This window comes from Notolepis coatsorum, assembly GCF_963971535.1.
Source record: "Notolepis coatsorum genome assembly, chromosome: 8".
Classification (NCBI taxonomy): domain Eukaryota; kingdom Metazoa; phylum Chordata; class Actinopteri; order Aulopiformes; family Paralepididae; genus Notolepis; species Notolepis coatsorum.
Window position 1 is genome coordinate 67,402,546 of NC_140172.1, and position 27,432 is coordinate 67,429,977.

At 42.9% G+C, this 27,432-nt stretch overlaps 1 protein-coding gene across 1 annotated transcript in view; it reads right to left on the reverse strand.

The window, feature by feature from the left end:
- Positions 1 to 10,655: 10,655 nt before the first annotated feature.
- tbc1d8b (TBC1 domain family member 8B) overlaps positions 10,656 to 27,432 on the reverse strand; it is an 82,772-nt gene continuing 65,995 nt past the window's right edge. Inside the window, exons 17-20 of the mRNA XM_084320248.1 lie at positions 23,124 to 23,189; positions 17,593 to 17,640; positions 16,565 to 16,662; positions 10,656 to 15,684 (exon numbers count right to left, since the gene is read on the reverse strand). Coding sequence (XP_084176374.1) covers positions 15,139 to 15,684; positions 16,565 to 16,662; positions 17,593 to 17,640; positions 23,124 to 23,189 — 758 coding nt within the window. The 3' untranslated portion in view covers positions 10,656 to 15,138. The remainder of the gene's footprint in view (positions 15,685 to 16,564; positions 16,663 to 17,592; positions 17,641 to 23,123; positions 23,190 to 27,432) is intronic.

The window sequence follows — 27,432 nt, forward strand, 5'->3', positions numbered from 1 at the left end:
AGCCGGAGAGCAACGCTGGCGGGGGAACTGCCCAGCGACACGCACTCCCCTCCGGGCGCCTCTGAGGCTCACCTGCCTGCCACAACCGTGGAGCAGGCAAGCCCCACTACGCCCCGAGGAAGCCCAAATGTGAAGCGCCGGTGGAGGTCAGAATAATCCTTTCTTTCTCCCGTAAATTAGTGAGAGAGGGAAAAACAAAAGACAATGCCAACACAGCTCCTATAACTAAACTAACTACTTCAGCACTGATCTTGAAGAGGTGCTATACACAGACTTCACGGTGGTGAAAGTAGGGAAGGAGCTGGTAGTATGGCCATGGCCCCGCTTATGTGTGAGCGGATGTGGGCGTGGCCAGGCAGGTAAGGAGCGTGCATGTGGTTGAAAGTTTTCATGATAGCATAATGATTAAAGGGACAGTTCCAATCGAGCAGAGCGCAAAGCTATAAGAAAAATAACTGTTTTTCAGGAAGAGGTGTCGAAAGGCAAAGGGTGGGTTAAAGAGGGAAACCATCTAGATGAGTCAGAACTGACGCGCTGCTCTCACTAAGCACAGTAATAAGGAAGAGGGAGGGTTAAAGTGGGAAACCATCTAGATATGAGTCGGAACTGTCAAAATACTTCCCAAAGGTCAGTGAATACCACGATCACAACACCAGAGGGAGCTCCACAAATCATGTTAAACCCAGATTCGGCTCAAACAAGGGACTAAACACGTTTCGCAATTATGCCACATCAATGTGGAATGCCCTACCCAAAGCTGTAAAGGAATGTGAATCACTACCCACTTTCAAAAACACTCAAAGAACACCTATGGGAGACTGCAATTCGAAACTGGCCCATGTAAATGTCCTAACCCAACCCCCTACAATGTACAGTAAATGACCAAGTATGGTTGTCAATATTCCAATGTACAGTTTTGCTTGTACAGTTGTACAGTGTTCCCCCCCCCACCCCTCCTACCCAACCCCCCCCACCCCACCCACCTCCTATGTACAGCGTTCCCACCCACCCCACCCCATCTACCCAACCTCCCCCAATGTACAGTTTTTACGTCAAATGTATATACTCTTTTCTGGACTCTTTTTGTATCACAAACAGTACTGTATTTGCAAATCTGGTATGTCATAAATGTATAGATGTAGCAGTACTGGCTATCTGTATGTCATGTATGTCATATGTTATGATGAATTGAAAATGGGGGACCCTGATGTAAACAAGACGAAAGTCTTTCTCTGGTCTGCATCCCCTTAACAATTGTGTGTATTGAGCTGTACTGTATTGTACCCATTCTGCAATCTGTTAATAAAGTTTTCAATCAATCAATCAATCAATCAATCTCACTAAGCACAGTAATAAGGAAGAGGGAGGGTTGCAGTATCATTAAAATGCTCTCATCATTGTTTTATCACAAATGACATTGTTATAAATATTAGCTGCTGCACTGCTCATCACACAAATGCATGTTCCTTACAAATGGGGCACCATTTAAAAGGGAAATAAACAGGCTATCCAACGGTATTTAATGTATTGCCAAGAATAATTGTTACAAGAGTATTACTTATTATCACAAACACAAATTTCTGAACTTTTTGTTTGGGGTTTATATATCACAAATTACATTGTTGGATTGCACCATGATTCTTTTGATTGATTGATTGATTGATAACTTTATTAACAGATTGCAGAATGGGTACAATACAGTACGGCTCAATACAAACAACTGCTACGAGGATGCAGACCAGAAAAAGACTTTCGTCATGTTTGCATCAGGGTCCTCCATTTTCAATTAATCAGGACATTTATGACATACAAGACATACAAATATACAGCCCTGGCAGCACATCACCCACACCCTCATCCACCTCCACTGGCTCCCAGTCAAGTTCCGCATCACCTTCAAACTCCTGCTCCTCACCTACAAATCCCTCCATGCCCTTGCCCCCAGATACCTGTCTGATCTCCTCCACCAGCACACTCCATCCCGGAACCTACGATCCTCTGATCTAGGTCTCCTCTCCATCCCTCGCACCAAGTTACGGACTTTCGGGGACAGAGCCTTCAGCGTGGCGTCCCCTACCCTCTGGAACTCTCTCCCCCCCAAAATCCGCAACGCCCCAACCCTGGACACCTTCAAAACTGCTCTTAAAACACACCTCATCACCAAGGCTTTTCCCCATCAGTTAGTTTAGATTAGATTAAGTCCATTATCCCTTACCTGCCCTCATCCCCCTTTTTCCCCCCTACTTCCCTAGCCCTATTTTTTTGTCCTGATTGTGAAGCGACCTTGGGTTCTATGAAAGGCGCTATAGAAATTCTATTATTATTATTATTATTATTATTATTATTATTATTATTATTATTATTATTATTATTATTATTATTATTATACAAATATACGGTACTGTTACTGTGTAAGAAAGGGAAAAAAATTATCATAAGACAAATATATACATCCGAAGGGGGAGAAACTGTACATTGGAGGGGGTTGGGTGGGGGGGGATTTGGACATTTACTGGGGCCAGTTTCTAATTGCAGCCACCCGTAGGTGCTCTTTGAGAGTGGTTTTGAAGGAGGGTAGGGATTCAGATTATTTTCCGGCTGTGGGCAGGGCGTTCCACATTATTGTGGCATAATTGCGAAACGTGTTTAGTCCCTTGTTTGAGCCGAATCTGAGTTGAACATGATTTGTGGAACTCCCTCTGGTGTTGTGGTCATGGAATTCACTGACCTTTGGGAAGTATTTCGACATGTACATGGGTATCTTAGTGGTGTAGTCGTGTATCTTGTAGACCAGGCCCATTGCAAGTTGCTGTACTGTCGTCTACTCTAAGCCATCCTAGGTTGTCAAAATGGGTAGGGGTAAGGTGGGTTTTAGGAGTAAGGCCAAGCAGTAGTCTGACCAGTTTGTTTTGTGATGTTTGTAGCCTTGTTTTTAGGGCCTTTGATGTGCTTTGGTACCATGTCAGTACCATGGTACTGACCATCACTAACAGCCAGGTCAGTAGGCAGCTCTCCAAGATTAGTGTAAATAAGGCCAGAGGACCAGGGTGCTCAAAGCATGTGCGGAGCAGCTGGCAGCACCGCTCCAACATCTCTTCAACCTCTCCCTGAGGCTGGAGAGGGTGCCCCAGCTCTGGAAGACCTCCTGCATCGTCCCGGTGCCCAAGAAGGGACGACCCAGCACCCTCAACGACTACAGGCCAGTCGCTCTGACGTCACACGTCATGAAGACGTTTGAGAGACTGGTCCTGCAACACCTCAAGCCCCTGGTGTGTGACTCCCGCGACCCCCTGCAGTTTGCATACCAGGCAAACATCTGGGTGGAGGACGCCATCATCTACTACATGCTCCACAGAGCGTACACACACCTGGAGAAGCCGCGCAGCTCAGTGAGGATTATGTTATTTGATTTCTCCAGCGCCTTCAACACCATCCAGCCGTCACTGCTAGCGGAGAAGCTCTGCTAGCTGGAGCACGGCTTGGTGGCCTGGATCAAGGACTACCTCACTGAGAGACCGCAGTACGTCAGACTAAAGGACAGTCAGTCTGACGTACTGGTGAGTAACACCGGCGCCCCCCAAGGAACTATGCTGTCACCCTTCCTCTTCACCCTCTATACCTCAGACTTCTGCCGCAACTCAAGCGGGTGCCACCTGCAGAAGTTCTCAGACGACTCCTCCATCGTAAGCTACATCACCAACGATGATGAGGAGGAGTACAGAGCCCTGGTGGAGAGCTTTGTGGGGTGGAGCGACAGCAACCACCTCCAACTCAACACCAGTAAGACCAAGGAGCTGGTGGTGGACTTCCGGAGGGGCAAGAAGAGGCCCCCCCCCGATTCCCATCACCATCCGAGGGGAGGAGGTGGAGGTGGTGGACTCATATAAGTTCCTTGGGGTACACCTGAACAATAAACTGGACTGGTCGGATAACACAGAGGCCCTCTACAGGAAGGGACAGAGCAGGCTGTTCTTCCTGAGGAGACTCAGGTCCTTCAACGTGTGCAATAGACTGCTGCAGTCATTTTACCAGTCTGTAGTGGCCAGCGTCCTCTTCTATGCTGTGGCATGCTGGGGAGGCTACATCAACTCAAGGGACACCAACAAGCTCAACAAGCTGGTGAGGAAGGCTAGCTCCGTGGTGGGAGTCGAGCTACCTAGACTAGAGGTGATGGCAGAGTGGGGGATGAGAAGGAAGCTGGCTGCCATCCTGGAGAACCCCTACCACCCTCTCTACAACGAGCTAGTCAAGATGAGAAGCATGTTCAGCCACAGACTCATACCCCCCCAACACTCAACTAACCGCCTCGGACAGTCCTTCATACCAGCGGCCATCAGGCTCCATAACAGTGGGCAGCGACTGCTGCCAGACATTGACCTAGAACTAATAGGAACCCAAGGAGGACAATAACACTACCTTAGTCATACTGCACCTTATGTGGATACTGTGATACTGTGAATAATGTATATTTCAGTTAGTTAGATAATAAATTATAACACTACCTTATGCATACTGCACCTTATGTGACACTGTGAATACTGTGAATATATATTTCAGTTAGTTAGATAGTAAATTATATTGACCTATTTGTTTACACTGCTTGTGTTGTTTTTACTACCTGTACCTCCCCCCCTTCCCCCATGCTGCTATGATGCCTGAATTTCCCCAAGGGGATCAATAAAGGAATATCTTATCTTATCTTATGAGGTGCAAGCATAGTCGTAGTACCCTTGAATGAGTGCTCCTGTTAGAGTCTTCAAGGTATTCTTGTTTACCAGAGAGGATATCCGGTACAGGAATCTTGTTCGTTGGTTGACTTTTTTGATTACATTGGTTGCCATTTTGTCACAGGAAAGATTTGCCTCTAGGATGGATGTTTGCATAAATTTGCATAAATTAGGAACAGTAAAGGTCCTAGTATGCTTCCTTGTGGAACTCCGCAGCTCACTGGGAGGGGGGGGGGGGGGGGGGGGGCAGTGTACCGTTCACCTCCACCATCTGTTATCTCCCCTCCAGGTAAGATTGCATCCAGATCACTGATGAACTATCAAAACCAATTGCATTTTAGCTTATCAATCAGAATGGAGTGATTGACAGTGTCAAAAGCCTTTTGGAAGTCCAGCATGACCATGCCGCAGTATTTGCCCGTGTCCACCTCGTGTTTGATGTGGTCGTTCAAATAGAGAAGGCATGTGTCAGTGGAATGGGATGTTCTAAAGCCAGATTGTAATTCGTAGATTAGCTTTTTTTCCACAAGGTACTTTTCGACCTGTTCGTAGACAATTTTTTCCATAACTTTCGAGATGGAGGTAAGAATAGAAACAGGGCGGTACTTGCCTGGGTCTAATTTGCTGCCTTTTTGTGCAGGGGGGTCACTCTTGCTATTTTGAAATCTTTGGGGACGTGTCCCTGTTTTATGGAGAGGTTTATTATGTGGGTGATGACTGGCAATATCACCTCCTGGTTTGGGAATAGCACTGCACAAGAGTGTAGCAGACTACAAAGAGTGGCCCGTTCAGCCGAACGCACAATTAGTTGTTACCATTTCGAGTTCCACAATAACCCACAATAACAATTCAGTTGTATCATTTAAACACATTTTACATTTACAGAAAGTGTTCCTTGTGGTAGTAGGCACAGACAAATAAAATAAATCTCCACATCCTGACGTGTAGCTGTGTGTGTTCAAAATAGACTGTGTTCCCACAGTTATCCCCCGAGCCAAGTTATGCATTCGTGATTCGTCCCAACTTGTCCCAAGGAGCAACACGAACAATGCACCGCTTCTGGTGACGTCTTGTTGCGTGCTTTCAGAAATACTGTCTTATACTATCATGCACTCTTCCTACTATACTAATGTCTTTACTACTATGCACTAATCACTGCAGCACCCAAGTTTCAGCACTGTTTGATGAACATTTTTACTCAGTTGTAAGAGTTATGTACATTATGCCACAATAATGTGGAACGCCCTACCCACAGGCGTAAAGGAATGTGAATCTATACCCTCCTTAAAAACCGCTCTCAAAGAGCACCTACGGGTGCCGGGTGGCTGCAATTAGAAACTGGCCCCTGTAAATGTAAAAATTCTCCCCCACCCCACCCAACCCCCTCTAATGTAGTTTCTTCCCCGGATTTAAATTTTTTCATGATGTTCTCTCTTTCTTATACAGTACCGTATATTTATAGTACCCTTATGTAAACAAGACAAGTCTTATACAGTACTATATATTTATAGTACCCTTATGTAAAAAAGACAAAAGTATTTTTCTGGTCGTCATCCTCTTAGCAGTTGTGTGTATTGTACCCATTCTGCAATCTGTTAATAAAGTTTTCAATCAATCAATCAATCAATCGTACCCTTCCTGCTGAAAGAGTCAGCTAAATGACTAAATGTAAATACAATCTGGTGCTCCAAAGATATTCCATTTGAACAGATACAAGAATGCTTGAGGGACAAAAGAGGATGAATACAGTAGAGATTAATTTATGCATTTTTTTTTTTCGTGAATATGTTTATTCATTGATCGGTAATTAGTGGCCAAGACTGATAATTCAACCACTAGAGTGCAATGTCTACTCATTAAAGTGTAACCCGTCATGCCACTAAAATGTCATCTTAAATTCAACCACTAGGATAAACTCTAAAATAAATTGTTTTTAAATACAAGTATTCCCCATATGATGCCAATACTCTAACGTTATATTAGGGTTTCTCAACGGGTGGTACCATCCCCCAGGGGGCCTTCAGAGAGTGTTGGAGGGCGCTGGGTGCAGAATTGTTGAAAGGGGCGTTGAGATGCTCAAAGGGGGCACTCGTTTATTTAATTTATTATCATTGTTTTAATATCAGGACAATAACTTGACTGGAATCAGAGGAGCCAAAATCAGATGGGGGCGTTGACCCCAAAAAGGTTGAGAACTACTGGCTCTATACCCTATAGTACATAGATTACAGTATCAATCTTGTTGATCTGCTTATGAGATCTCAGACACGCACAATTGTATGCCTACACTTTGTTTCAGTCACAGTCACGGTGAAGTGCCATAACTCAATGGCATTAACAAACGGTATGCTACACCATGGACTCTGAAGCTGTGGTCATCCAGTAAACTAAGATGATCAAGCACAAGAAGTGGATACAGATGATAAGTAGTAGTTTTAGACATTTAGGTTAGCATGCTGACCCATATACTAATTTATTTCTCAAGTCTTTATACCTGTACAACTCATGTATATATCTTATTAGCACTATTACTCAGTACTAATTTATATATATTATACCCAGTTTAATCACCTGTACATTGTATATTACTATTGCACTTTACGGTTACATTTGCCCTCTGGTTGGATGACAAACTTATTTTCATTGTAGTGTACTTGTGCTGTATAATTACAATACATTTTAATCTAATCTAAGACATACAGTAGTACTACCCAGATAGAACATTTGGTGTGGCCCAGTGACGGCCCCCATAGCCCCTTTTGCACTCAGCCTTAACAAAGCAAAGAATGACAGTCTGTATGGGTGGTCCAGGAACCATTATTTGGGCCAGGATGTAACCATGTCTAGGCAGTAGTTCCAATATGACGTCTGGGCCAAATATCCCCATCGACAATTGGCCCAGACCTCGTTTGCCGTCTAAACTCTATGGACCGCACCTAGAAGCACTATCCTTTCTGCTCCTGCACTCACGGAACTAGTTCTGCTGCATCCACATGTGGCATGAGTTGTGTGTTCGCACCAGATCCCAGGCTGGGAAAACACAAGAACCTCTGGTATAAAATGTTAAAACATGTGATATTAAACCTAAAAGAATACTCCAGGACTTATCATACTGAATAACTCTAGAGGCAGTGGAGTTCCATTTCAGAAACCGATACATCTATTCTAGATGGACTATTCCCATGTATAGAAACGCCTGAACTCACTATTCCATGTATAGAAGTCATGGATACATCTAGACTTACTATTAAGTAGAAGTCATGGATACATCTAGATTAACTATTCCATATATACAGTAGAAGGCATGGATACATCTAGACTGACTATTCCATATATACAGTAGAAGTCGGTTTGAGACGTTCAGATGAGCAGCCACATGAAAGAGCTCCCGGTCAATCAATATAAAAAAAAAAGGAAGTAAAACAATTCAAAACGAAATAAAAAGTGAAGATTCAAGGACAAAAGAAAGAAGGAAGAATGAACACAAGGACAAATGAAAGAAACGCAACCCCAGATGAAGTAAATACACCGATGGAAAAGACTCAACACGAGACAATGACGCAACAGGCAGAACAAGCTAGCGGGACGCTGAATGTCAGTGCAGAGAAACTACAGGCTAACATACAAACTAGCTTACAAGCTAACATAGAAGCTAACCTGGCCACCACGCAGATTGGATTAGAAGCAATGCGGAGCATACAATGTAACATTGAAAAATCCAACGGAGGTGGCAATGAAACGTCGGAGCTATGTAGAAATAAAGAAAATTCAGAAAAAGAAAGGAATCAGGTCCCAACAACGTGCAGAAGGCGGCGAGGGACACGGCGCGGAGAGGATGGAAGGTGCCGGGAGGGGAAGGAGAGAGGCCTACGCTGACGCAGAGGATGGAGAGGGCGTGCAGGTGGACCAGAACTGAGAGATGAGGAGAGGAGGACAGCAAGAGGACCTGAACTGATTCAAAGCAGATCAACTATGAAGAACGACAAAAGGACACGAGAAAGGGGCATGGAGGAGAAGAGACGTGAAGGGCCACGGTGATCCAAGGAAGGATACACGACAAAATCAACATGGAAGAGTAACCAATACAAACATACACACGGGGGACCTGGGGATGAGAATAGATGCAACAGAGAAAGATAATTGAACAGTTACCCCAAGAAGTATAAGAAAACTATAACACCAGAATTTAGAATAATTAACACTATGATCTACAATACACATGTTATAGACAAACGATTTGATGTATATTTTTTTTAAAAGGGACACACTTATTAGGAAACATATTGGGGAATAATACACGTTGGACTGATATGAAGGAACTACAGGATTACACGTGACACACAATACAAATGAACACTAACATAAGAAAGACAAATTCAGAGCATTGACCGGGAGCTCTGAGGCCGTTCACAGAACAAATGTTGGACTTATATAGTGCGCAGGGGGGAACCGTCACAAGAGGTTTCTTCGCCACTAGGGGAAGCCCTCTCACCAGGAGAGCCACTACTCCTCACCCACCAACAGGGAACAGAGGGATACGATTATGATCCTCTAACACAGGGGTTCCCAAAGTGGGAACCCCCGGGGGGGGTCGCCAGATGATTTCCACACAAAACCTGGGAAGTGCCAATTATATGGCCTATTTTGTTTTCATTATTATTTTGTAAGTCATGTTAGAATAGTGTTTGCTATAAATGTACATAGTGATATCAGTGACATGGGAGGTACAGAAGTGGGCGGGCTTTGTTCAGTGGGGGTGGGTGTCGGGGGGAGAGGCCATCGTTCTGGCGGTTCGACCCAGGAGAGGGGGGCCTTGCTTGTTGTGGGGTCGGTACGGGTGGGGTGGGGTTCCTTGGGGCCCTCGGCCTCCGTGGCCTGGGCGATCTGGTCACGGGGCCGGGGGGACACCAGACTTGGGGTCGCTGGGGGTCTGGGGGCCATTGAGGCGTGGTGCTCTGGCCTTCTGCGGGCCTGGGCTTGGGGTTCTTGTGGGCCGGGGGCCTGGCGGTCGCGGCGGGTAGGGGCTCTGTGTGCTCGGCTCCGTGCATGGTGGACCTGGGATATGGGGGTGTTGTTTCTCGGGAGGATGGCGGGAGGGAGGGGTTTCTCTTATGGGGGTCAGAGCGGCTGAGCTTTGCCCAGTGGGGTTTTGTGTGTTGCGGGGTCGATGTGCGTGGGGTGGGGTTCTCTGTGACATGGGAGGTAGCGGGCTTGGCTCGGTGGGGGGGCGAGTGCCCTCTCCTCTCCTGGGCCTGGCCCAATTTAATTCAAGGGACCCGTGTCGCTGGGTGCTCAGCGGACCTGGGATATGGGGGAATCCTACGGGCTTAGCTCAGTGGGGGGGACTGTCGGGGGGGGGGCATCGTTTCCGCAGTTCGGCCCGGGAGAGTGGGGTCTTGTATGTTGTGGGGTCGATGTGCGTGGGGTGGGGTTCTTGGTGACATGGGAGGTAGCGGGCTTGGCTAGGTGGGGGGGGGGGGGGGGGGGAGTACCCTCCCCTCTCTCCTCTACTGAACCTAGCCCAATCTAATTCAAGGGACCCGTGTCGCTGGGTGCTTGGCCCCGCGTGGGACGGACCTGGGATGTGGGGAGTCCTATTTCTCAGGGTGGATGGCGGGAGGGGGGGGGTCCCTCTTATAGGGGTCTGGGCTGCTGAACGCAGCCATATATCATAGGAATTCAAGGGACCCATGTCAGTGTATTGTTATGTGTTGGATGTCATTTTAAGTATTGTCTAAGACAGTGTTGTATGTCTATAAATGTCAATACAAATTTAAGTTTAAAAAAAGAAGTCATGGATACATCTAGAATAGATGAACTATTCCATATAAACAGTAGAAATCGTGGAACAAACTCCTAAACCCACATGGTGACAGTTGTAATTAATTTTTTATTAAAAACATAGATGATTGATATGAATTTGGCACCCTGCTGTACATGGTCAGCTAAATATACCAGTAATTGTATTTGCAAAGTTCTTTTTTTTAAGTAACTTACAGACAGACTTGTACACAAGTGCTTCCTGAATCCAATCTTTAATTTCTCATTAGGCAAATATTTGCATAAGATTCCTTATGTTCTAACAACTATACAGTTCCTCTATACTTCACAAACAATACACCACTCAAACAGAATTAATAATGGTCTCAAAGTATTGGCTGACTTTGACCAGTAAACATAACATTTCAAGTTTTTATTTTATTTAAAATGTTCATAGCTAAACGTTTACTTTGAAATGTACACTCAATAAATGGATTCACTGTTAAGACCATCACTGATATAGAATGTCAAAGATGCCAAGGTATTACATGAACACCTAATGAGAGCCGACATGAGGATTGGATCAATATTAATGAATGCACTGTGGGAACACGCCTAGATTCAAACAGCTCTCGCATGGTAAGCCAGGCGTCTATTGATCAACCAAAAAGGACCCTGTAGAGAGGCTTATTGGCTTCTAAACACTCATTTAAGCACAAAGCCATGAGACTAAACAAAAGTGGTGTAGCGGTATAGAATAGTGGTATCAAGTTTGATGTACTATATGCAGACAGATGGCAACAAGCAGGAATGTTCATTGTTCTTAACCCTTTCACTACCACACTACAGAAGGTTAAAGGTTAAGTACTGACTATCTGTATGTCATGTATGTCATATATGTCCTGATGAATTGAAAATGGGGGACCCTGATGTAAACAAGACGAAAGTCTTTCTCTGGTCTGCATCCCCTTAACAATTGTGTGTATTGAGCTGTACTGTATTGTACCCATTCTACAATCTGTTAATAAAGTTTTCAATCAATCAATCAATCAAACCCTTTCACTGCCACACTACAGACCGTATGTAGTGTGGTAGTGAAAGGGTTAACCTTCTGTATTGTGGTAGTGAAAGGGTTAACCCTTTATCGGGTAGCGGTGAAAGGGTTAACATTTTGTATTGTCGCAGTGAAAGGGTTAACCATTTGGTAGAGTGGTAGTGAAAGGATTAAACTTGTCAACCTCATTATTCCAATGTATTCATATGGAAAATAAACATCCATCACAAAGCAGGTCATATAGAAATATCTATGCTTCACTTATAACGTTCAAAAGAGGTTTTCAATTACAAGCCACCGAGTGTCTCATCACACAGACCCCAAGTAAAGGACATTTTGCGACGCATTTAGCATTATACAATATTTAGCATTAGGAATGATAACTCGTCAGGACCTGATGAGGCCTGTGCTCCTTCCTGTTCACACAGTGGCCACTCGGGTTCCTTTCCACCCGTTCCCTTAGGTCAAAGGTCAACAGTAGAGGTCGCAATGAGAGTCCTCTCCTTCTACTATTGCTTTCCCTTTGATCATAAAATGTCCTCTCAGTGGTTAGTTTATTAACCCCTGAAGGTCCCATAGACATCCAACATGCTTCTCATTCAGCTCATATCTTGTGCTTTTTTATCAATTGTTTTTTAAGCAAAAACAGGTCACCAATGTCATACGATTGAAAAAAATATATATATATATTCTTTCTTCACACAGGTAAACTGCAAGCAGGACAAAATGCAGATTTGACAAATGCATGGTTAACTCCACGACAATATAATGTGACCGGCTTTTCAGAGACACTTTGGTGGGTTGCGGTGTTGTAGGCTGTTGGCTATTATCACGTGGTGATAATGATGCTACAGAGGCCAATAACATGAGAAAATAAATGTTAAGCCGTCGGATTGAGTCACACGCCCCCCCTCCGCCTTAAATATGTTCTTTTTACACACAGAAATCATACGCTTGATCTTATAATAGCAAAATATATTCCAAAGATACAACTGTATCCATTAAAATCCACTAACTCATCATGCCCAGTCTCAAATATACAATAAATCAAATGACCCATTATAAATTAATCATGACGTGAACAATATTCTGTAATGTTCCTGGAAATGTACAGAATGATACAATATTAAAAAGAAAAGAAACATGCTTTTTTTTTGTATTCAGAAAACAGTATGACCATTCATATCTTCTCTTCCACCATTCTTTTTAATTTTAATTTTTTTTAAAGGTGATTTATGCTGTGTCTGACTGACAGTGTAGTTGTCAGACTGGTACATTGTGTAGTTGTCAGACTGCTACATTGTGTAGTTGTCAGACTGTTACAGTACATTGTGTAGTTGTCAGACTGACATCGTGTTTGTCAGACTGTGATTCCAAAATATGACATTTCTGCCACTGAGACAATAGAGTGTTCTGTAGCTAGCCACTGTAGCAGCCCCTCTCATGTGTTATGGCTTAAGCATCATTATTACAGAAAACAATACCTTATCTTCTCATCCAGTATGGTTTCAGAAAATAACAGATATTCCAATGTATGCCTAGCCTGACAGGGCTACACTCCTCCTACTCCTCATTCTGTGTCTGTCCCCATTGAAAGGTTAGCGTTTCTGATTTAAGAGGGGAATAACACTTGATATACAGTATGACCACTAGTTTGGGTCAGGAGTTTAATTCCCCCCAGGGCTACACATAGTTAAAAAGGTGCTATATTCTAGATTCAACCACTAGATGTCACTAGAGCACCAGCATCTCAAAACGAAAACAAAAGAGTGCATACAGTCTACGCAACGGACACCCCCTCCACCCCCTTTGTGTCCTTAGCAGGCATGCGTTGTTCATGGGACGGGGTAGCACGGTGTGCAACCTCACTCGCTATTTGCATATCAATAGCTCCAGTCGTCAGGTGTGTTAAATACGTTCTCAGACACATTCACACCTAACCTTGTTGTGAAGACGTGTTACATTCCATTCGTAGAGGCAATTAGGCACTGTCTTTAGTCTGTGCCCAAGCGAGGGGACATTAAATGCGCATTCGCGGGAGCGCGCGTGCACGTGGTGCGTGTCACCCCAGATGATTTCAATAACGCACCACTGGTCCTTAGCAATGTAATTATTTCCTGAATATTTCAAGGAAGTATTTGTAAGAAACAATTTCTTGCCTAAAATGTTGTCAAACTTATTTTAGTTAGCCATTTGGGTGGAAAATGGTGGAAATAAAATATAGCACTTTTAAATATAATGCAATCATTCCATTGTTAAGTGCTTTGAGTAGTACTTGTACTAGAAAAGCACTGTATGCAGCCATTATCATTTGACATAGGCTATTCCTCTAACCTGACACAGTTCAATCAATGTGTTATCAGCAAGAACAAGCCTCTCAAAGCGAGAGACCACAGAACCAAGACTTTTAATCTTTCATGCCAATGCTATTTACAAGCTGCAGTGGTTCTGTCAACAAGAAAAGGGACACTGGCTTCCTAAACTCATAGAATGCTTTCACACCCAAATCACCCTCATCGTCATATGTAGTGATAAGCACTCTGAGTCTTCATCTGTTCCAAGTTGTTCTGGAGGTTGACCATACCTTATTACAGGAGCAGGGGGAAACTCTTCTGTTACATTTCTTGCTATAATAATATAAAATATTTATTATAATTTATAATACAATATTGGGAATATTCAATAATGTAAATTTTACTGTCCTAAAAGGTATTGCAAATTCCGACTCCTCCACCCCACAATAATTTATAGCATTTTGGAGCTCTACTTACAGTATGGTCAAAATGATTAACACTGAGTGCCAGCAGGGGGTGCACGATTTAGCATTTGAGTGCCAGCATCCGATCCATTTCATTCAGTCCAATCCAATGGGTGCAATACCATCTGGAGAGACGATAGGGGGTGGTATTTTCCCTGTTCGAGCTCAGAGAGATCCCCAATGGTAACGTGAGGCTAGATTGGTGAAAAATGAATGGAAATCGCGAATAAAAAAAAATAACGATTAAATAACGAGATTTCTCGTCGTTGGCACTCAACGCATGGCATGAAATAACGAGTTTCTCGTGGCTGGCACTCAAAGTGTTAATAAGGTTTACTGGTGTAAAAATGACCTAGGATGAACCAAAGTATAATGAATCAATCTGGACAGGCTTAGAAGAGGATGGTTACGTTGACGTTTAAAGTTACTCATACAGCTGTAGATCTAAAGTATTTAAGGAAGTCATCATTGGACATTTCCGACATCTTCTTACTCGATGACCTTAGCGACACACAGGTTACACAAACACAGGTCTCTACTTCTCTCTGGGGAAAACAACGATGTGCTTCAAGCTGCTTTTCTGGCATCAGAGCTAGACGTCACATTCTGACGGCGCTGTAGCCGGGCAAGCAATGGCCTAATACGTCAAGCTTTCAACAGCAGGCCTCCAGTCTTTGATCCCTCATGATCCATGATGGCATTTGAAAAGATATCTTAAAGCCTACGATCTTTACAAAACTGCCATCTTTTTACAGCCCATTTTTATAGGAGGAGGAAAAGGGACTTAAAGAGGTCATGGCGACGGCTTTGACTGGGAGCTAGAGACACCGTTATCTTCTTCACTTGTTTGCCTTGGCTTTCACCTGGGCGACCCTGGCTTGGTCCAGTCGCGTCTGAATATCCATGGGCTTGTCAAAGAAGCCCACTATGACAGGCTCGTTGAGTAGAGACGCCAGCAGCTGCTCAAAGGCAAAGGACCATTCGATCTCCTGGGCTTTGGGCCCCACTTCCTGGTGAGCGGGGGCACTCTGGGTGTCTGAGCCACACGCGTCCTCCAAGGTGGCAGAGGCCGCTTCCTTTTGAGCGCGGGCACTAGGCGCATCTGAGCCACATGCTTCCTGGTGAGCGGGGGCACTCGGGGTGGCAGAGCCACACACGTCCTCCGAAGTGGCAGAGGCCTCCGGGTCAGCCGGAGGAGGAGCCTGGCTGGTGCCGGCCGTGGACTCCTTGTTGAGGCCGCCTGGCTCCTGCTGCAGTCTACGTCCCACTTCCTCCATCCGCAGGAGGAGGCTGGTCACATGGGCCACAGCCCGGTACAGAGGCTCCTCCTCTGGGTCTCCATGGAAGAGGTTGTACAGGGTCTTGGAGAACTGGATGAACTGGGCCTGATGATCAGAAGCGAGAGAAGAAGAAGAGAGGGTCATCATGCATCTGCACCATTTAACTGGGTTCCCACAGACATTGCACAATGACATTCAAGGACTTTCAAGTACTTTCCCAAGCACTATTTTTCATTTGCGACAATTAGTTACACTTTAGATTAAAAATATATATATTTCTTGATTCAGAAATTTTTTATCATGGATGAACAAAACTTTCAATGTGAATGGTTGAATTTCAAGGACTTTTTAAGCACCTTGTTAAAAATGGGCTGTTTTCAAGGAATTCCAGGCCTTGACTTTTTTGGTAAAAAATCAAGCACTTTAAGCACTTCAAGGACCTTGTGCGAACCCTGGTTTAAGTTAAGATACCGTGATGTATTTCACTCTGCCAATAAATAAAGCGGATACATTATGACCATATATCTCACATACATCCCAAACCTATTATTGAGTTGGAATGTGTGATGTCATTATGATGTCACATGTTCCAGGACGTATTAAGATAAGATAAAATAATACATAATACATCAATCCAATCATTTTTTAAGAACTATCAAAAAGATATTCCTTTATTGATCCCATTGGGGACATGTGGGCGTATTAGCAGCATGGGGGTAGGGGAGGTACAGGTATGGGCAGGCTAATAGAAGAAAGACATAACTTAAATATAGGCAATAAAGACTTGATCTGAATATAAAAATGTGAGAAAAAATAACAGTGTAAAATAAACAATTAACTCTAAATATAAAAATATTAGAAAAGTCTGAGCTCAGATTAATTATAACGCATTTAAAAATAGATGGTACCTTTATTTTTTGGTAGTGTTCCTTAATAAGCAACATTCTCCTGAGTAGCCTGTGAAACACAACAAGGCTTTATCTACCTGGTTGATTCTGGGCAAGTCCTTGATGCTTTCCTCTTTCTTCAGTATCTCATCTTGCCATTGTTTCAGGTAGGCCTGCAGGTCCATCTTTCCTCTACCTGGGAAGTGGTGGAACATTTTAAGTATTTAGGTACTTTCCTGGATAACACCATGAGCTTTGTAGCTAACACAGAGTAGATATTCAAGAAAGCTATGCAACGCTTGTATCTCCTAAAAAAGTTGAACTGTTTTGCTGTAAGTAGGGATATTCTAGAGCTGGTATACAAAAGTCTTGTTGAAAGTGTGATAACGTTTGATATCTCAACCTGGCATGGAAACCTTGGGGCCAAGAATAAGAACAAATTGACAAGGATTGTTAACATGGCCAGTAAAGCTATAGGGAAACCACAAAGACAATTGTCTTGAGTTGTATGTATTTCGGAATAGGGACAAGGCTCAGCGAATATTGTCGGATCCTTTGCATCCCCTTCGTGGTGAGTTTGACAAGCTTCCATCTGGAAGGCGCTATAGAGTTCCTCTAGCCCCAAAAAACATATTTAAGAAGTCCTTCATCCCACATGCCATTGCCCTGAGGAATTCTTAGATTTAAATTTTAACCATAGTACTGGTTAGGTACCTGAAGCTCTGCCCCTGTTTTTGTCTTTGTTGTTTCTCTTTTTGCCTATGTACAGTATTGGGCTGGGCTGTTTTATTTTTTTTGTGCCTGTGTGGTGTTTGTATCGTGTTGTCTTGTGGATTGCAATTTGCAACCATGGTGAAGCCAAAGACAAATTTCCATGAAAGTGGACAAATAAAAATATCAATCTTGTCTAGCACAGTCTCTGGAGCGTAACAGTAAGAAGCATTTTGTATGAAAGTATTCTGTACTTCTGTATGACAACTATTAAAGAACTTGAACTTGAACTTGAATATCTATCAGAGGAACAAAATGTGACAAACATAGAGACAAAGACATGGAGAGATATTATAACTAAGGATTTTTTGTTGGACATTTCAGCAGGAAAACAGGAGAAAAGAGACAATGTTACCTCTTTCTGGGCTCTTTCTTATCACAACGTCTCCTGGGAGGTCAGTTTCTAAAATGTCAAAATGTAAGAAACATGTGAGCAAACTGCGTACAGAACGTCTATGGTTACTAATACATAGATAGTCTATCTATGGTTACTAATGTATATAGATATTCTACGGTTACTAATGCATAGATATTCTATGGTTATTAATGCATAGATAGTCTATGGTTACTAATGCATAGATAGTCTATGGTTATTAATGCATAGATAGTCTATGGTTACTAATATATAGTCTATGGTTACTAATACATAGAGCACAGTGACAATACACAGGGTTCCTGCAGGATTTAACAAGTTCAATTTAAGACTTTTTAAGACCAACCACCTTTGAATAAAATGTAATACCCATTTTTGACTTTAAAATCTTTATTTCGAACATGTAAATACAAACAATATAAAACAAAAACAAATCATTGATCTCTAGCAATGAAATGGAAAAATAAATAAACAAAGAGAACATAACTAAATTTATATATGTTCGAAAAGGAGTAGGAAGAAGTATGCACGTATTTAATCCTACCCCTTTTACAATACTCAAAATGAATGTACTAATTTAAAACCATACATATATATATATATATATATATATATATATATATATATATATATGCAAAACATACAAAAATATATGTAAAACATGAAAGAAATCAAACTAAAAATGTAAACACCCGTGAATGTCAAATCCCTTCCTCATCCCTGTACCTCGTGAAAATGATTTCTTCATAATTCAGTTTGAATCGTCTCACATTCAGACTGTTTCACTAAACACTTCACAGCCATACTGGGGGAACATTATTATGAAAGAAGAAATAAGTCCCAGAATTACTTGTTATTGGTTCCATGTTGATTTATTTCCATACAAATTGTTGGGGGGAAACTGATGAGCTATTACCGTACTGCCTACTTTGTAGCACAACATTTCACCCACAAACCCATTCAAGAAGTTATCGCAATATAGAAGTAACTTCCTAATCCAATACCTCATTACAGGAGGTATTGGCATTAAGACTAGGGATGCCCCGATCACGTTTTTTGCCACCGATACCGATCACCGATCGTCTTGAGCCATATCGGCCGATACCGATCGTTTTTGGTTTTATATAAATAAATAAAATTAAAAAAATATATATACTTTTTTTTAATTTGTTTTATAAAATATATATATTCTATAATTATACTTGTAGTTGTATTATCTGCGAGACATCGCCACCACGTAACAAGTCAAAATGCTCGCTATCTCCACTTGTCTGTGTGTATACTCTGCTTTAGTCAAATCACATTCAGCATGCCCTCAGCAGGGTATCTGCGGCTCTGCAGATATACCCTACTCCCTCAGCTAGCCCTGTTCGTGACTGAGATGCAAGCCGGGGCTCGAACACGCATCGAATCAATGTTATAAGACATTGATATCAGGAGCTATCTGTAGCTACTGCTAGCCGGCTAGATAACGTTAAGACAACGCCTCAGTGAACTATTTAGTTTACTGGGACATTTAGTTTTGAACAGTGAGCTAACGTGAGCTAACGGAGGTATCAACATGCACTACTAGACTATTGCTGGAGCATTTGTTGATATCAGAAGCTATCAGTAGCTAGCCGGCTATATACCGTTAGACAATGCCTCAGGTATTAAACTAAAAGTGAATAGTTGACTGGGTCATTCTGTTTAAATAGTAACGATAGCTAGGTAGCTAACGTTAGCTCATGGTCTCATGCACTAGACTAGAGCGGAGCCTCCTCTGTGTTTACACGGGTAAGGGAGGGGCAGGAGGAGGAGGAGCGGCAGTTTGCAGCTCTGTGTGTCTGAGACAGAACTCAGCGAGTGAGATCTCCGCTAAGAATTGGATCATGTTTTTCGATCGGTTGTCACGATCGGTGAAAATAAAGCATTATCGGAATTCACCAATCTCATATTTATACTGAATATCGGCCGATACCGATCGCTGGCCGATCGATCGGGGCATCCCTAATTAAGACCTATCAAAATAATATTTAAGATAAGATATTCCTTTATTGATCCCCTTGGGGAAATTTGGGCATCATGGGGGAGGGGAGGTACAGGTATGAGCAGGGTAATAGTAGAAGGACTTAAATATAGGCGCAAGGTGCAGGTGTAGTATACACAAGTAACCCTAACTGGTCTCATGCCAGTTAGGGTACCTTGTGTATACGGTGTACCTCTTACTCATAGTATATATATTCAGATTGAAATTCTTTATTGCCTATATTTATTGTAACATAATATAAGAAATCGTCAGTGGCCTATGCTCTGCAGGGAGTGCAAAGGCTTAAGTCAAGTAAGTCATAATATAAGACCTTATACTTTAAGACCCTTTTTAAGACCCTGTGGGAACCCTGATACAAGGTAAGAAGTCAGAGGAGAATGAGGACAAAGGAAGAAGAGAACAGCAAAGAACGCTGACCAGTAAGTCTACTGAAGTAGGAAGAGTCGTCTGGAATAAAGTGCTGGATTCTCCGCTCCTTTGAGTGTAAAGGACTACCTGTGAAAGCTAAAAGACATGCTCTATGAGTGCCTTGAGGAAGACAAAAGTCAGAACAAGGACAGGGGACAGGGTTGTTAGACAGAGCACAGAAGGGGATTAATAACGATAGTATTTTACAAAATTAGTATTTTACAAAGCAGGGTTTCCCAACATCTTTCAGCAAGTGACACCCCCACCCCCTAATTTTGAGGTCTGAAAGCTTACGTGACCCCAGCATACAAAATACATGAGAACTGTGTGTTAACCATTTGGTAGTGTGGTGGTGAAAGGGTTTAACTATGGATGGGCGTGAGTAATCCATTACTCGCCATTTCAATTGAACTTGAGTGCTTTTTGAAGGTGCTCGATTGTTATTCTTTTTATTTTGTTACCACCAAATAAATACATCCACCTAAAGTGCTAGTTTGTTCAGAATTGTTGAAGAAAGCTGGAAGCTGTGGAGCATGGATACAGTAGTAAACTTAACGTTACCGCAAAACGTTTGTTAGCTTAGCGTTATCTAAAAAGATAATAACAGCAGTTTATGCATTTCCTAATTGTGGCAACAACATGTTGCCCACTTTGCGTAGCTTTCATATACTATTGACACAGACACACTGTTGCATGAGTGGAGAGACCTGCTGCAGACTGAGTGGAGGTAATGTAATTATTATTACAAATGGTAACCGACTGTTTCGACTGACAATACGCATTAACCATTGTTATGTCCACAGAACGAGACATATGTACATAACCGTCAATATCTTGTTTTTGCTACTCCATGCGCTTTAAGGTGCGTTCTAAAAATAGATTTCCCTAAACAATTACTCAAGCACTATTCTAAAGTACTACTTGAGTAATTCACGCAAGTACTAATAATAATTCACCACTGGTAGCATCCAACCTTGGGCTACGCAGGCTCAATGGCTGCCATACACTAGCACCAGGCACAGATCACACTACACAATGGCTGAACGGCTCAGGAGACAGGGATTGATATCAGCCAACTAAGGGGAAGAGATGATTAGGTGGCCTTGATGTCACAGACCTGATGGGAATTTAGTATCCATTTGTTGGACAGAGTTCACGTTAGGTTCTAATTAAAAAATAAAACAACAGACAGTAATACCTTCCGTCACTTTTCTATCTGTTGATTGGCGGACGGATAAACGTAGCACATTGATCACATACTGCACAGACATACTGTTGCTGGTTTGGACTGATCCTCTGAGCTCCTCTCCACAGTCAAGCTTTCGCTGCTGCAGGGCTGCTTAATCCGAAATATTTTCTAATCCTCCATTATCGTTGTGTAACGTATGTCATCTCTAGAATCTTCTTTCTCTCCTCCACGTGAAGTTAAAACTAGGTGAAAGTGAAAACTAAAAATAGCTGCGGGTTACACGTTCAGTTTATAATGTTGTCAATAATGCTTGATAATATGTTTAGTGGCTCGACAGTGGGCGACAGTGGCTCAGGAGGTAGAGCAGTCGTCTGGTAATCCGGAGGTTCCCGGTTCGATTCCCGCTACTCCCGGGCAGCGTGTCGAAGTGTCCTTGAGCAAGACACTTAACCCCTAATTGCTCCCGATGAGCAGGTCGGCACCTTGCATGGTTGCCCCCGCTGTCGGTGTGTGAATGTGTGAGTGAATGGGTCAAATGTGAGGAACAAATTGTAAAGCGCTTTGGATAAAAGGGATATATAAATGCAGCCATTTACCATTTAGTATTTTACAAATTAGCATTTTGTATTTGAACGTGGGTACTGTCTGATATGCAAAAATTCAACTAAATGGGTATCATTTCTAAAAAGAAAAAAAAAATAAGTGGGCAAGTAACATACTGCTGAATGTCTGAATACACTAAAGTAACACCGGTATCACTGACTACCGCGGCAAGCTTACCGCTTGCCCCTCATCGACGAGGGTAGAGTATTCCAAGCCTGCCCACTAACCTCATCACCCACGAGAGCCAACCACAACCCTTATACACAACCCCCGAGAGGCCATCGGCTGCTTCCAGTTCCAGTTCATCCTCTCTTAATCTGGCCCCCTGAGAGAGGGAGGCTCGAGTGCAGCGGTCTGAAGCGATGACGTCATCTGCACCATTCAGACGCCCAGGTGGGGTGACTCACGGAGAGCTGTCCTTGGTGCTGAAAGTCAGGTGTGCTTGCGGTTTCCTTGGCACTGGCCCCCCGATACGTCAGCACACTATCCCTGTTGCTTTGCTTCGCCTGCCATCACACAGTACAGTATAGACCACTGCACTTCTGCGTTCCATTGAGCTCATGGCAGAGAGAGTGGGGGGAGAACATTTATGAATGTGGATGAGAGCCTTGACATTAAGTGGTTGTAGCTATGGCTGTGCTGGAGACATGATGCAATATACTTTTATACGCCACTTAATGTCAAGGCTCTCATCCACATTCATTCATTTTCTCCCCCCACTCTCTCTGCCATGATTTCAGAATACCGGAAGTGTTGCGGTGGTCTATACAGTATCTCAGGGCTTTCCCTAAACAATGGTATAGGGGCGATGTCATATGATGTTCTCAAATCAATGAGTAATTGTGTTTAATAATTGTGATTTCAATATCAATCAAAATAAGTGATTATGATTTGCCATAATCGAGCAGCCCTAGATACAACTGACGATGTCACCACATAACCAGCACTGCCATTGCAATTCAAAATGCACTGTGACCTAACTAACAAATTAGCAGAAAGGAAGAAGGTTGACACAGATTTTGTAGACCATAATGGACATGGTGGAGCTCATATAGGCTACAGCCCTGATAAGGTGGTGTGCTGAATGCTTCATAATATCGCAGTGCACAACGGAATACCAGAGGACCTAGTTTGACACAACAGTAGACATGCTGCTGCCTTCTACAGAGTGGAGGTTAACATAAAACATCCACTGCATTAGTCTAATATCCCCGAGTTAAAATGAGCAAAGACAAGAAAGAGGTTAACCTTTAATTCAGACTTTAAAACAACATCTTCACTCACCTGGTGGCAGGTGCAGCTTGAACAGGAACTTCAGCTTATTGGTGAAGGATCCACTATACAAAGTATCTGTGGGTAAAACAAAACACAATTCAAGCAAAGTCAATCAGACTCCAAGACACCTGGCTGTGATTTTAATTAAAATGTTTATTTATGATTTTATTATATCTTTTAGAAAAGCCTCAATGGACTGGTGTTGAAAACTAGCACTAACACATCTGGTCTGTCCACTGTGACTGGTCCAATGTAGCTGTGGTGTCCATTTTAAAAGTTTTCATTCATTCATGATGCCCTCCTAGAAGCACAGTAACTAGGAGACGACTCGTCACCATTTACATTTAGTCATTTAGATGTTTTTATCCAAAGCAACTTACAAGTTCTGTACAACAAGTCAGCAGAAAGGGTACTGTACAATGCTGGCAGCTTAGGCTAAGTAACATTGGGTCTCATTCCCGAATATTTTCCAAAGAGTTCTCTTGGAAGACTTATCTTGGAACCGACAGACAGAATCGACGACAAGTTCACTCTGAGTCCCCAACGTGTGGGGAAGATGTCTTAAGTGGCTCAAACAATCACAGCTGAGATGCATTCTGAAACATGAACGTGCATCCCCGTTCAGGTCATTTGCATACAAAACAATGCCTCCAGAGCTCCTTATAAGGCAACTAATGATGCAGCCGTGTGAAAATAGGCGGAAGCGCTTTGCGACCAATCAAAATGAGATTAGATTAATGTATTGTCATCATATATAGTACAGCTCGTGGTGCACCTGCCACAGCGCGCGCACGCACACGCACACACACACACACGTGCAGTACTGTATAGCCTACGCACGTAATAAATGAACGCAGTATAGGCTTATTCTAATTACTTGTTTTATTAGGAGAGCAGCAAAGATACATGCGCTGCCTGCCCCGTAGACCGTACAGTCCACCTTGCAGTCCGCTCATATACGCCCGACTCTGGCGGCCTTAATATGTGTACTGACACTGTACGTTACTGTACGTAGGGCAGAGCATATATATCTCCTCAGCACTCAGCCACGACCAAATCCGATCTCAGGAAAATTTGGGGAATTGCGCCAGTAGCGCTAATATGTCTTAAATTGGCAGAAACTTGCCTGAGCAAATTTTTTGTCGTAAATCCGTTCCGGAATGAGACCCATTGTTCATCAAACAATGTTGAACTTGAGTGCTACACTCTTGAGTGCATAGTAGTATATACATATTAGCATAGTAGGTAGTAATATAGTCAAGGTAGATTACTTACGTAAGTGCATAATAGTAAAAGACAGTACGCAGGTTAGTTGTTTTTTCATTTCAGATATTGATTAAAGGGTAACTATCTTATAAATGGCCTTTTCCAGTGTTTAGCATTGTTTTCTAGCAATGTGGGGTTGTATTAATGGGGTCTATGTCTCTAATTTGCATTTTGGCTCATTCGTCCAGTTCAGATGTCACAAGATCATCCCCCACTGAACTAAGCCATTCTGAAACTTACGCGTACCTCTGACGTGTAAGAATTCTCATCTGCATAGTAACGTAACGCCCCCTCTATGTTTGTAGCCACCGCGCACACTCAACCATTATTTATTGCAATAGGCAAGCAAATGCGTGGAATTGAAGTTTAACAGTTAGTTAGGATTGGGTTAGCATTTAAAAACGTTATGAGCAAAACGGGCAAGATATGTTGTGCTGTTCCTGACTGCCAAGCAGCGAATACGTCCTTGCATTTATTTCCTGATGATGTCGTGATCCGCCAGCAATGGGCCAGGTTTGTTTTGAGACCTGCCGAATGTTGTCCCAACTGCTCGGAGTCGGGTGTGTACCGCACATTTTTGCAAGGAGGACATTGAGAATCAAGGACTTTATAATGTTGGGATGATTTCCAGGATGTTACTAAAGAAGGGAGCTGTACCGAGTATTCAGGACCCGAAAGAAAATATCGAATCGGTACGTACAAATGTCGTAATTAGTCATTGATTCACTGTCTGGGTTATATTTATTATGGACAGAAGTTGTCAAATCATTACTCAGCAACTGTCAACTGTCTGCACATGGTCAATAGTGTATTAACGTTACTATTTTATTGTAGCGTTTCTGCGTTTTTCCTCTTTCTTATACAGTAGGAAGGGGGAAGAACACTATCGTGGGTGTTCCTATGACTTGTATTCAGCTTACAGCTTCGAAACTCTTAACACATTGGGTGCCATGCAGTATGCCCATCTTTACCACTCTCTGCCAGTGCTGTAACCCTATGGAGTGGCTCACCTTCTTTGCAGGGCTATAACTTTTTAAATATTATAGCTATATGGACATTACTAAGGCCCATTCAACATCAGGTATCTATCGTTCCGGATGTGGGAACGTTATATTTTTCCATTCATACATTGTTGTGTTAGTACTGTCGTGAATATAAGTATGTTTTAGACTGTATAGCAGTAATTCCTAGAACGCGCGTTACAGGCCCCGACGCGTATTATACATTATCGATTGGCGTTTCGTCCCTATACACGCTATATTAAAAATTTCAAATGCATATAATCGCTATACATTATGCTCCATCATGCGTGAAGGAAAGGGGGGGGTCGTTTATGATTCCTTGATTGTCAATAACGGCTTTCTTTAGTAAGACACCATACGTTAATCGGACAGATTAAAATGAAATAAATGGACAATCGAGCTGGAAATAACGTTAGATTCCTCTTACCTCTGGCCGATGTGTCTGGAGAAAAATAATTCCAATTATTTGACGTCGATCTGCTAGATCCATTTTCCGCTTGTATGACGCAATAAACGCCAAAAGCACATTTATCCTTGCATCTTGAAAGCGATCCAATGCACTCGAGGTGTGTATATTGATCCACGTAACAACATATCTCTGGTGGAGCTTTTTCACCCGATGCACCGAGCGCCACTTCCGGTTTAGAGTGGAGTGTAACTCCCCCGAAATCCACCAGGCGGCGGTATTGAGGCGTTGCAATATCAGACAGGGTCGAGCTGGCTCCCGGAGGCTTCCTGGATTATGAATTATGAATGCCAATAGCGAATAAAATAAAGAACGATCTGGGCGCCCCAGTGGCGAACCACATAACGTGCTGAGTCGCGGCCGACCTGGGTTCGATTCCCGGACCCGTCGTTATTTGCCGAATGTCTTCCCCCCACTCTGTCTCCCGTTCCTCCTCTCTCTCTCTCTACTGGACTGCCCAGTAGTAAAAAGTAGGGATGTCCGATATTATCGGCCTACCGATATTATCGGCCGATATCGGCATTAAAATGTGATATCGTAAAATATCGGTATCTGTTTTCAAAAAAAAAAAAAAAAAAAATTTTACATTTCTATAGAAATGATGTCCGATATTATCGGCCTACCGATATTATTGGCCGATATCGGCATTAAAACGTGATATCGGTTGATATCGGTATCGGAAATTAAGAGTTGGACAATATTGGTATATCGGTATCGGTAAAAAAGCCAATATCGAGCATCCCTAGTAAAAAGCGATAAACGCTAAAAAATTAATCTAAAAAAAAGAAAAACTAAAAATAACAATCATAACAACGAGTTTACTCGTTGTTGGCACTCAGCGCATGGCGGCCAATAACAAGTATACTCGTTATTGGCAATTAATGTGTTAAATATTGAAGGATGTCTATGTTTTTCAAGGTGTATATGTATATATATCGGTGGGTGACAGCATCTACTCAGACGGATCTATAGATCTTAAAAGTAGCTGGCAGTCAGAGAGTGTGTTGCAGCAGACTAACACCACAGATGAGGCTGTGCTGTTTAACATCAACAGCTGATAGCCACAGCATCAAGGTTATTTTCTACAGCAGCGCTGGGCAGTCGTCACATAGCAGTGTAACCACAGAGGTGCCGTTGCTATAGTGATGTGGGTCAAAGAGCCAGGGCGTGTCACGGAGTAGCGGTTACTAGGGGCGGGCCTGTCGTTGCTATGGCGAGAATAATATAATGTGAGTTTTTGCCGGGTGTAAGTTAGACTGAGCTACGACACACAGAGGAGAAGCGTTGATCAGAGACTTTGAAACGGCTCCCTCCTCCCCTCGCAAAGGGGGGGGGGGCAGCAATGGAGAAGATGACACATCATCACTAGCAGATATGGTGGTTGGCTACGACAAGGCCCAGAACCATCGGACTAATGACAGGAGATGGAGAGAAGAGAATTAAGACTGAACAATGACAATACAGAACTGGTTTACATCTGATGACGAGGCTAGGTTTATGAAAATAAACATGATGATCTGAGGAAAGAGGTCAAGTTGCAGTGTTGTTTCTTATGACTATGGAT